The 12,384-nt window shown below is 40.2% G+C and overlaps 1 protein-coding gene across 2 annotated transcripts in view; it reads left to right on the top strand.

Moving 5' to 3' along the window:
* The window catches only part of ULK2 (unc-51 like autophagy activating kinase 2), a 41,344-nt gene extending 29,303 nt beyond the window's left edge, over positions 1–12,041 (top strand). For both annotated transcript variants that reach the window (XM_014953277.1, XM_014953276.1), the window contains exons 19-28: positions 2,695–2,981; positions 3,107–3,300; positions 3,815–3,924; positions 4,738–4,890; positions 5,650–5,858; positions 7,161–7,339; positions 8,277–8,395; positions 8,809–8,966; positions 9,855–9,990; positions 10,191–12,041. In XM_014953277.1, the coding sequence (XP_014808763.1) occupies positions 2,695–2,981; positions 3,107–3,300; positions 3,815–3,924; positions 4,738–4,890; positions 5,650–5,858; positions 7,161–7,339; positions 8,277–8,395; positions 8,809–8,966; positions 9,855–9,990; positions 10,191–10,258 (1,613 nt within the window). In that variant the 3' untranslated portion in view covers positions 10,259–12,041. The remainder of the gene's footprint in view (positions 1–2,694; positions 2,982–3,106; positions 3,301–3,814; positions 3,925–4,737; positions 4,891–5,649; positions 5,859–7,160; positions 7,340–8,276; positions 8,396–8,808; positions 8,967–9,854; positions 9,991–10,190) is intronic.
* Positions 12,042–12,384: the final 343 nt, after the last annotated feature.

Raw genomic sequence — 12,384 nt, 5'->3', positions numbered from 1 at the left:
CTTTATTTTGACTCTTTAAGAGGTGGTGTTGAAACTGCCTTTTGGGGTTTTTCCCCTATTTAAACACTTTCCAAGATAATCTGGAGATGATGGAGCCTTCATTTCTTGGAGTAGGCATATTTCAAATATCTGGGAATGGTTTCCTCTATATGAAACGAATTCTGTAACATGTCTTAAAAATTACCTTCATAATTGCTATGCCATTGGCAGTCTCAACAAAAGACAAGGAATGAGTGAATCCTCGGAATTGAAATCGTCTCTTAAAAAAACCAGAAAGGGTGAAGAGAATACGAAGCAGTGTGTATGCTTTTCTTTGGATATAATTTTGTTGAGCTGTTGGTTTAGTGCCTTTTGCCAGTGTCAGACTGGCTTGTATTTGTAACATACCACAGCTGGTATACTGTTTTTATGGCTGTAAGGGTTTTTAATGTTTCATTTCGTCATCTGTTTCCTGCCTTCTTTCCCTACTTGACTTTATTTCTTAATTTCAAATGAATGCTGTGGTATTTCTATTTGTAAAATACCACAAATTGCAGCAAGTCTCTTTCTCAGCATTTAAATGGGTATGGGAAGCTGGCTTTTGCTTCTGGGTGAAGTGAGGTCATCTGTGCTGAGATCTTCTAAGGACTGAAGACGTCTGTCGTAATGTAGCTTCTGAACTAATTGAGCTGTTCTTGCTGCCAGTGGCAGCAGAGGACAAACTTTCTAATTCAGAAGCCTTCCCTGTGGTGGCAATGCCACTAGAACAGTAACCTGTGAGATTTAAGAGTGGTTTCTGAAACGACAGGTGAGGACTCTCAATGCTATGAGACAGACAAGCAGAGGGATTTCGAACAAGCAAATTCTTGGCTGGGAAGTTAATGAGAAATAGACTTGATCCCTCTGCTGGAACTGGAGGCAGAAAGGCTATTCTAAAACATACTGTTTAATGGAGTGGAACGAAATCAAGATGAAGTAGCTCATATTCAAAAATCTAACTAGCAAAAGTATAGGCTGAAGAAGGTTGATAATGTTTCATTTCGTCATCTGTTTCCTGCCTTCTTTCCCTACTTGACTTTATTTCTTAATTTCAAATGAATGCTGTGGTATTTCTATTTGTAAAATACCACAAATTGCAGCAAGTCTCTTTCTCAGCATTTAAATGGGTATGGGAAGCTGGCTTTTGCTTCTGGGTGAAGTGAGGTCATCTGTGCTGAGATCTTCTAAGGACTGAAGACGTCTGTCGTAATGTAGCTTCTGAACTAATTGAGCTGTTCTTGCTGCCAGTGGCAGCAGAGGACAAACTTTCTAATTCAGAAGCCTTCCCTGTGGTGGCAATGCCACTAGAACAGTAACCTGTGAGATTTAAGAGTGGTTTCTGAAACGACAGGTGAGGACTCTCAATGCTATGAGACAGACAAGCAGAGGGATTTCGAACAAGCAAATTCTTGGCTGGGAAGTTAATGAGAAATAGACTTGATCCCTCTGCTGGAACTGGAGGCAGAAAGGCTATTCTAAAACATACTGTTTAATGGAGTGGAACGAAATCAAGATGAAGTAGCTCATATTCAAAAATCTAACTAGCAAAAGTATAGGCTGAAGAAGATGTATCTTAACAGCCGGGCACTGCACTGAGCAAACTGCAAGAAGTTTTTGATGTTTTTTTAGTTCACATTTGTGAAATGAAGCCTGTCTCAGGAAATTGTCTTGGCCAGCACTGAAAAATCTTAACCTAGTTAGTATGGTTCTTTTTCAGTTTTGCCTTTTTTTTTAAAAAAAAAAAAAAAAAAGCAGCGAGTGAAATTTTAACTGGGAAGTTGTGGCCGCAAAGTTGAAGTCTTATGTACTGTTTGTAACTTTGCACAGTTCCTCATCGTGAGACATAAAAACACCACAAGGAAGAGACCATTTCATCAAATTTCAGGTTCCTTATTTTGAAAGAGAAAGGGCACCTTTGAGTAGGTGAGATGTTCACAAGAGACATTTCCCCAAAGCCCTCTGTTTAAACAACTCCTTGTAGCTCTTCCATTTCCATTTGCTTTAGGAGAAACTTTGCACTCATACTTAAGTGTGGACTTCCTTTGTACATAGTAAGCTTTGGAAAAAGATTCAGTCTGACAGACAAAAAAATAAATGACTGCCCTAAGTAATGATCCCAGATGGTTCCTTCTGAATAATTTGGTTATTTTTAGTACTTAGTTTTCTTGCAAGAACCATGAGATTAGCTGCCTTTTGTGTCTGCAAATGAAGTCATTATGTACTAAACAAGTCATTAACATGCAACGTCACATTCACGCGCTTGTTTGCAAGAATATAATTCCAGTACTTGAGAACCTCTATTCAACCTACAGTCTTGGTGGCTGCACTTGAAACTTCAGTGTTGGTTATGCCATTCCTGCTGAATCCAACCACTTTATTTGTCTTGATGCAGGTTGCCAGAGGTACTGCAGCTGCCAGTACAGCTGTCACCCTGAAATCTTGCCTATTTGGCAGCTTGAATGTCTCATCAGCGTAACGTAGCCTTAGTCCAAATAGCCAACAGGCTAAGTCCATTCTCCTTGCCATCTAGTGAGTTGATGATCAAACATATCTCACGGTGTTTGCAGTCCTATCTTCTTTCAGCTCAGTGTTGATCTCTGGCATTTTGGGCTTCATTGATACATTTTTCCAAGCTCTGCAAGTAGAATTTTACCTCATTGTTTTTCATCCCCACAGGTTCTCCGATACCACCATCTCAATCTCCACAGTCGCTTTTGATGGGAGCGAGGTTGCAGAGTGCTCCTACTCTCACAGATATTTACCAGAACAAGCAGAAGCTCAGAAAGCAGCATTCAGACCCGGTATGCCCATCCTATGCTGGGTATGGATACAGTCATTCTCCACAACCAAGTAGGCCAGGTAGCCTGGGAACATCACCTACCAAACACATGGGATCGTCACCTAGAAGTTCAGACTGGCTGTTCAAAACTCCCTTACCAACCATCATTGGCTCTCCTACTAAGGTTTGTTAAGTTTGCCACTGTCAGTAAAATATGAAGTGATAACACACAACCTGAAACCATTCCTGAGAATATTTTGAAGTTCTAACTTTGTTTTTTTTCTATGTTCTTGGTGTTGATTCTTAAAGGCAACAGCTCCTTTCAAAATACCTAAAACTCAAGCGTCCTCGAACTTGCTGGCCCTGGCGAATCGCCAGGGCACGGTAGATACCCCGCTGCAGCCCAAAGACATCGCTGACCCAAGGGATTTCACGCATTTCCACTCGACCCAAGGAGGTGAAAAGCAGGCAGGAGAACAGCACAGTAAAACTACGTTCGGCAGGTAGGCATTTTGCAGTATTTCTAACCTGTAAAGCTGGGTAGGTAACTTGGCAGAAGAATGTGCGTTGCACACAGGAACTTGGAGGGGAAGAGCATGCAAAAAGTGAGCTGTGAGGAGATGCTGAGGTTTGGTGTATACAAGAAGAACGTTTTGTACTGTGTATAAATATAGCATGGACTTCCTGAAGTGCTTTGTGTTGCTATCTAAGTTCCCTTTTGTTTTGATTATCTGAATATGGAATTTCATTGCCTCTCTGAAGCCTGTTTAGTTTTTACTTGAGAATCTATATGACAAAACTTACAATATAAATTTTTAAGACAAAAAGGTCTGTTTATTTTTATGCTCTGTTCGGTTAGGTCCGTGATGAACAGTGAGATTTCTAGACTTTCTGTACTTTTGTTGGAGAATTCTCTGTAAGAAATACCAAGAATCTGAAAGTCATCCTTAGTTGCAAGTTAGATAGGAAGATCTTACTGAAGAACTTTGTTGTGAAGTCATATGTTTTTGTGTCTAGGTCTGTTAGTACTGGGAAGCTCTCAGATCAACAGGTAAAGACAACCCTTGGTGGCCAGTTGTACCAAGGCAGTACAGACAGCCTCAACACAGAGCGACCCATGGATACAGGTAAGGAACAGCTTGGTACATCCAGGCTATCTTTAAGTGCTAGGTTTTTTTATGGAGTGCCAACTAGATACAGTTCTGCTTCCAACTTTGATAATTGGTTCTGACAATTTTTAGCCTCAGTACAGAAGGCTTTTTTTAATCTTTGAAGGGGATATGTTCCATTTCTTTAGCATAGCTTTAAAAAGAACTGAGACAGGAAAATATCTATTTCTGTGCTAAACACAGAAATATCTGCCTATACTGGCTAGAGGGGTTTAGTTTTATTTTTATACAACAGTTGTGGCTGTTTCATTTCCTAATTCCACCTCACTTCCATATCAAAGCCACTTTATGTAATTCTGGGTCATTTTTTTTCTCCTCCCTCCCCAAGCTTGTCTGTTGCCACAAGTGGCCACCAGGAGTTCTCACCTTGCTTTCGAGCAGATGGATGGAGTTCTGCAGGCAGGGCTGGTCTTCAGCCTCCAGACCTGCCATGGTGTGCCTGGAGAATTTTTCTGTCATATCTTTTGGTGCAGGACTGGTGTCATCCGCAGGCTTTCAGAGAGAGCCTCTGTTGCTATTTTCTAGGTGAGGGTAGAGCAGAGAGAGATTGAAAGTAAAAAGATACATGAAGACTGTATCTTCATTCTTTTTGTGTCTTGCCAAGGCTGTACACTCAGCTTGTTTTGTTGGCTGACACAACTTCTCACTAGTTCAAGTCTTGGGTCTACATCAAAGCGTGTTGTGTTGCAGTGCTCCGATTTGCTGCATGTAATTACTTATTGGTATTATTATATGTAATAGGGACTAACCTGCTGAAATTTTCTGTTCCAGCTCCAGCAGGGGCCTATGGAATTGCCATGGCACCTCCTTCCATGGCAAGTGGGGCGAGTTCTCGGGCTGTCATGTTTACTGTTGGGTCCCCTCCAAGCAGCGCCACCCCTCCTACCTGCACCCATATGGTCCTCAGAACAAGAACCACCTCAGGTAAGACTTTCCTGACCACTGTGGACTGTTCTCATATGCAGTATTATATCATAGGCTTGCCCTTGCATTTTTGGGGTCAGTAACCTGATTACTGCCTTGTACAGTAGGTCCTCTAGGCCATACAGTAAAAATGCTCTGTAAAGTAGAGATTGATATCGGAAAACTTCTGCCTTTTCTCTCCTAGAGAGAGAGTCAGAGGCACAGATTTATAATACAGCGGTGTGTAACCTCCTGTATAACACAGCTTCACTCCACTGCGGAGCAGGGAGTATATAATAGATCTCTATGACAAAGGTGGAGAGGAAAAGTTAAATTTCTGATTCTGCATTTTTGCCTGCTGCTGTGCATTGTACCAGGAGCAACACACAAGGGGTGTGAGCTGACTGCGTTTCAGCATGTGTCGGCTATTTTGCCGAATATCAAAGATGTCAAGGTAGAGGCCTTCATCTGCTCAGGATGAGCAGGAGTCCGCAGCAGTGTGCTTTTGTGAACCATAGCACAACCTTTGGTCTGTACAGTTGGACTCTCTGCCTTGGAATCCTTGTCATCCAATTCCCAGAGTCTGTGTTACGATTCGTCACTCTTCGTTACGGTGTAGCCTTTGCATTCTCTACAGAGTGATGCAAGGAATGATGAAGAGAGCCTCCCAAGAGTGAATCTGTGATGACTACTGATTTGTCATTTGCTATCATCCGCAGCCCCAGCGCTGCCAGATGGAACAACCTATTAGACTGAATGTGTGTGTTATTTTTCTTGTAGTTGGATCAAACAGTTCTGGAGGGTCTCTCTGCTCTACTAGTGGCCGTGTATATATGGGCTCTCCTCCTGGTATTTATATGGGTTCTTCTCCTCCGGGAGCCGAGGCAGCTCCAAGTCTGAAGTACATGCCTTATGGTACTTCGCCTCCCAGCTTAGAGGGCTTTATCACTTTTGAAGCTCCCGAATTGCCTGAGGAAACTTTAATGGAGGTATAGAAAAAATAATTTAATGTTTTATAATGTATAATGCTGCTAAAACAGAGACATGGTGAAAACAGGACTGCTCAGTGCACTTCATAGTTTCCTCTTCACTATCTCACATATTCCTTGTTAAGATTTTGAAAATATTCCTGTACTGATTGCTGCCAGTTTCTCTTTGGTAGCTATTCCTGGCATTTCATGTATTTGAATAGGTAACCAAAGGAACATGACTCCTTTGGTTCACCAGAGTCTTCCAAAGAGGCCTCTGTTTTAATGCCAAGTCTCTGGGTGTGGGTGCTGACAGTAGCAATGTCCCTCTGGGCATTGTTTTTAACTGCTGCTTCACAGTCACTGGATGACATTAAATCCTACTTGTGGGAAGAGTGTCCTATATTTTTTTTTTTAAATGTGTGGAGGAGTGACACTTTAAAAACACCAATTGGGGTGGTCTTTCACCAGAATGCTATCCTTGGACTGTAAATTTCTCAAGACAGATTGCTGTTCTGTTTTCTCAGTCACATCTTGCTGGAAGGTGTTTGGATCCCTATTGACTGAATCTATATGGTAGAACATGAATGTTTGACAGTACACTGTATTCTTCCCACAGATAGAGTTTAAAAAATATTGAAACCTGCATTACTAATGAAAAAAATTATAAATATTGCTGAGATATGTTTGATTAACTTTGAAGACTAACTTTTTTTTTGAGCAGAGACTGCATGTAGCGTCTGTTTTAATCACCAAGAAGCAGTGAGTTGTTAGCTCCAATTGAAATTGTTTAGCTTAAATTGTAAACTTTGGCAACAGCTGCCTTTTAACACAAAATAATTCTAGATCTAAGTGTAAATTAGAGTGAAGCACCTAAGTATGAAGCTTTAGATGGGTTCTCTTGTAGGTATCAAGTCTGTTATATAATAAAAGCCAAATGTTCCTCCTGGCTTCTCACACAAGTGCCGAGCATACTTTTGGGTTGCTGATAATATAATAACAAGTAATATGTCCCACTTGTGATTCCTTTAGTTGCTCAGGTTTCAACAAACATAGAACTCCATGTCCCAATTCCTTTGGCTTTGTTGAAAGACATACTTAGTGTATATTGAAATCGTTAATGAAGAGAGAACAAGTTAATACCTGTTGATCTGTTTGGACCTGTTTGGTTCTGTAGTCCCTAGTGCTGGCTCTACTACAATGTAATTTCTGTATAGAATTGACATACCAAGAAATCCTCAAATGATTAGCAAGAGTTTTAAGTGTACTTGTTTGCCGTGAGGCTTATAATGGTTAAATTGTTGTTGTCTTTCCCTCTGACAGAGAGAACATACAGATACACTGCGTCATCTAAACATGATGCTGACATTCACAGAATGCGTTCTGGATCTGACAGCAGTACGAGGAGGAAACCCAGACCTGTGCACTTCTGCAGTGTCGCTGTACCAAATCCAAGAGAGCATAGTTGTTGATCAGATCAGCCAGCTAAGCAAAGAATGGGGGTGAGTATACGGTCAAACAGTATCAAGAGAATTAAGGAATATTGAACACCTCAAAAATGCATTCAGACTGTGCTCTTTTTGTTGGGAGTGATTGTTTTCCTCTATAGAATCTTTTATAGGAGTAAGTTTTTAACGGCTGAAGACAGATCAGAAAGAGCAAAGGACAGAGAGATGTTTGCTAGCAGGCAAATAAAAGGACAGTGTTTTCTGGACTGCTACGCAAGTTGGGGAGAGTGGTGAGGAGTTCAAGCTTGAGAGGCAGCAGTGCAGTTCTAACCTTGGAAATATGTGTACCAGCTTCTGTCAGATCTCAGCCATCATGTGTTCCTGTGGGCCAGGCTGAAGCAGTAGCACCAAGGTGCAGATTGGGTAGGGGGAAGGAGTGTCCAAATTTGGCTTTTTTTCAGTGGAAACAATCAGCCCTAATGCAAAATCAAAAGCAAGGAGAAATACGACAAATTTGGAGTGGTGGGAAAGGGCAGTTCCACTTCCTGCCTTCTTCCTGAAAAAAACAACCGAAAAAAACCCAACCAAAAAAATACCCATCAAAGTGTTTGCTTTTCACAACTGAGAATTCCAGGGGCATAGGAAATGACTCTAAGAGAAAAGTACACCCAGTCGCCTGTGGTAAGACGTTGACCTCGGGCACTTAGTCCCCACAAATAAGTGTTCCTTTTTAAAATGTCTGCATTCAAGCAGTTTGTATTTGCTGCTGCAGCTCCCACGAGCAGATGTGCTCTCAACCCGTGACACAGTGTTTGTGAAGGGAAGGGAGGGGTGGAGTTGCATTTTAAACATCTGTCTTCCTTTGCTGCTGCTGCTGGGTCCCGCGTAGGGTTGTGTATAAAAAGTGGTGTCTGCCCATGGCTTGGAAGTGTTCAAGAAAAGTGTTCTGATACATAACTGCCCTTTTTTCTTTTTTTTTTCCCCTCCCTAGACAAGTAGAGCAGCTGGTGTTGTACATGAAAGCTGCCCAGTTACTCGCATCTTCTCTGCATCTTGCCAAAGCACAGGTCAAATCGGGGAAACTGAACCCATCCACTGCTGTTAAGCAAGGTAGGTGCAATTTGCTTGGTTTGTGAATTTTCTTTGCTGATGCATCACTCAAAAAACTGAAGTTGCAACATTTGTTTGTTTTCTTCTGTACAAGAGAATTGTAGACATGTACACTTGCACAATTCTGAGAGTAAACAAAGATACAGGTAGAAACTGTTAAGAAATGGGCAGTTATTAACTTGAAATGGAATTTTTTTTAATATATACTTAATTCACGGAAGTGGCAAAGTAAACATTAAAAGCACAAGTTTAAACAGATAGACTTTGCTAGTGCTGGGAAGAGCTAAACTTAGGTTATATTGTTTGGTTGTGTGGGGTGTTTTGGTTGGCTGGTGGGTTTTTTTTGTTTGGTTTTGTCTTGTTTGGTTGGGGTTGGTTTGTTTGTTTTTAATTTCTTCTTAACCTTCTTCCAGTTGTGAAAAGCCTCAACGAGAGATACAAGTTCTGTATCGGCATGTGCAAGAAATTGACAGAAAAGTTGAACCGTTTCTTTTCGGACAAGCAGAGGTTCATTGATGAAATCAACAGTGTAACTGCAGAGAAACTCATCTACAGCTGTGCTGTAGAAATGGTAAGTCACTCCTTTCACCTAAACCTATAGGACGTTGAGATGAATTGCTTCCTTCCCTTGAAGGAAGTGATTCCTATCTCTTCTAAATAACCAGAAAACAGAATGTATGTTTCCAGAATTCTATTCATGGTATTTTTGTTAGTCTTTCATTCTCTTTTCTGCCCTGCCTTAACTGTGGCTAAAGTTCCTGGCAGATGCTGTTCCTCAGGGATGTTTCCCCTACATCAGCACATTTGGTACATAAACACAGGGAAATGAATTCCAAAGCCACGCAGCCCTGGGCGCCAAAGTCTCATCCAGTAAAGCTTACTAAAGCATAGGAGCAACAGAAGTAGCTTCATCAATCTGCCACTTCAATTGGAGGAACATCAGCTTGTCCACACAAAGCAAAAACAATAGCAAACATGTGGAAGCATTTTCATGTAATTGATAAATTTTGTCTGCCGTGGAGCAGATGCAGTAACCATTCGGGGAAACTTAACTGCTTTTTGATGAGAAGGAAGTCTTTTTAACATGGGTGTCACACAAGATGCTGGCAAATACTCTGTTTAACCTTCGTAATAGTGTAGTCATGCATAATTAATTTGTCGTCTTTTCAAGAGATTGTAGGTATAAGAGCAAGCATATTTATTCATATGTTGTTGTAACATATGTAAACACAAGATAAAAAAGTGCTTTTATAGCTTATATGTGCAAAATATCCTCAGTTAATACAGCACAGGCACTGTATTCTCTCAGACTTTGTTGCTTACAGTTATAAAGCCAGATCAACTAAATTAAGGGTCAAAATAGTTTCTTAATGACACTTTTATATCATTAATTTTGAATTTTTCATTTCATTACTTGCCTAATGCAGTTCATGTAACTGAATCTCCTGAACGATTCCAGGTTCAGTCGGCAGCTCTGGATGAGATGTTTCAGCAAACTGAAGATATTACATATCGATACCACAAAGCAGCCTTGCTGCTGGAAGGACTGACTAAAATCCTGCAAGATCCTGCAGATATAGAAAATGTACACAAATGTAAGTTTACGTTGAATAATGAAAATACTGAAAATTACGTAGAATTAATGTGGTGTAGTGGGTGGTGTCCCTGCCTGTGGCAGGGGGTTGGAACAAGATGATCTTTAAGGTCCCTTCCAACCCAAACCATTCTATGATTGTACGATTAATGCATTATAAAATAATACTGAAATCATCACCTATTTTACCTCTCTTTTCAGATAAATCTAGCATCGAGCGAAGGCTTTCCGCACTTTGCTATAGCACAGTGGCTGTGTATGAGCAGTAGGAATATCCTGAGGACCAGATGGTGTGAACATAAGGGACCACATCAGTGATACTGCACTTTTTTCACTACAGCTTAATTGTTGTCCTTGTTCTGCCCCATGTGGAAGATGATTCTTACATTTCTGTGGTGACTACCAAAGAAACAGCAGCATATTCAAAGAGGAGAAATTCCAAAAGTACACTTGCCTTACCGATCCAGCAGCTCCTTTTTCTTCCTAACAACAGAATTTAAAAGAATCTCTCTTCACATTTCAAACTGATCCTTGTACGTGTGCTTTGACTTGAATGATCAGGGTGGCTTTTTCCTCATGAGGTTTATAGAGAGTGGATCCTTCTGCATCAGGTACAAAAAGACGTTTCCCTCAGAAGATTCCCTCAGAAGTTCACGAAAAAAATATTTTTAAGTTGTCGGTAAAACATGGCAGAGTGAATTTGGGGAAAACCCTAACCATGTGCAAGTGCTGTTTGAAGCTTTCAGGGCTGTGCTGGCTCATATCAGAGCTCACGTGTTGTAAATATGGCTCAGCTTGTCTTATGAAGGGATGGCATTAAAAAGCTCTTTGACACGGGGGAGAGATGGTAATGGAAGAAATTGCGCTCCATCTGTGCAAAATCCCCAGTGGGTTTTCAGCTGATGTGGATACAATTTGATGATCTTCTTCCAAAATATTTTGTTTTGCACTAATTTACTAAAGCAACTGTATATTCATTTTTGAAGAACTATATAAAAAAAAAAAATAGAGAAAGAAGGCACAATGGACTTGGCTGAATTTCATTTCAGTGTACATAAAATTCTTTTCAGAATTTCAAATGTAGCTTCTAGAAGACTTTCAAACAAACTGTAAAAACTTGTATTCATGTGAACCTTTCCATTTTATACCTATTTGTCTAATACTTGAGTAACTACTGCTCTGGACTTTCTCAATAATAGCAATGTTGAGTTGCTGGTTGTTTGCTTTTTATATAGATTCGGTTGCATCTTTTGTTGTGCATGCGATATGTGCATTAATGCCTGCAGTCTCTAGGGGTGTAATGACAGTTCTCTGTAGTTTGTTTCTTGGGCAGTATTACAATAAATACTGTAAGCTGAAAGGTTCTGCGCAAGGAACCATGCAAAACCAGAAAATAATGTTGGGGTTTGAGATGCTGAGAAATCGATGTAGAATATCTACATACAGCGTGTGAAAAATCAGGATTATTTTGTGTGCATTTAGGGGGAGAGGTGGGAAGCTTCATTTAGCCTTATAGGCATTATTATTTCAAGCATCCCATAAGATCACCAGGACACCGATTTGCAAAGTATTTAGGCAGATCAGCTTCTCTGGAAATGGTTCCTATACTTTTATTTTTGGGACTTTTTTTTGTTACTCAACTGCTTGAATACTTGAATAAACCATTCTCCAGGACAAAATCATTTTAATTCTCTTAAACACAGTGGTCTGAACTATTTGACAAAGTTGTACAGGGCTTACACATCAAAATATTGTTTTCAGTGTTCGGATAACCATGTGTTTCCTTTTACTTTGACAGAGTAATGTACTTTTTACCTTATTTATCTGTATGAAATTCCAACAGTTAATTTGAAAGTGTTTGTTTATATAATGTTTGTATTTTTAGGTCTTTAATACGGTGTTTCTACCTCTCCTTTGTAATTGCATGCATTATTCTTGAAACTAGGTAATAACTCACTGAACTGTTGCGTAATAGCCTTTTTATTATGGCCTGTATAAATGTATATTAAGGTAAAAATAAATACTGACACTAGAAGTGTTTCTATGGTAAAAGCGAGTTTCTGTGTCTCTGTAACCGAAGGCCAACGGTGTTAATTTCAAAGAAAAGGTCTGTATTTGGCTGGTGAAACAAGTTGCTGAATGTTCCCTGCTTGGGTCAGGAGGTGCTCATCTCAGCAGCTGGATGTGCCACCAGGGCAGGATGGGGCAACTCGACTGAGTTGAGTTATCTCTGGATAGCTCTGGCACAAAGTGTCCCCGAGTTTGTTTTCACTTTAGGAAAACAATTTACCCTGTTCTGGTTTTTTAATTTTTTTTTTTTTTTTAAACTTGGATTTGAAAACAAATATGCTAAGTAGGTTTCTGGGTAACAGCTGTATGTTCTTCCAACAAGGTG

Source organism: Calidris pugnax, unplaced genomic scaffold (genome assembly GCF_001431845.1).
Source record: "Calidris pugnax isolate Ruff unplaced genomic scaffold, ASM143184v1 scaffold133, whole genome shotgun sequence".
Lineage (NCBI taxonomy): Eukaryota > Metazoa > Chordata > Aves > Charadriiformes > Scolopacidae > Calidris > Calidris pugnax.
Note: the sequence above shows the minus strand (reverse complement) of the source record. Positions and strands in the feature narration are given on the sequence as shown.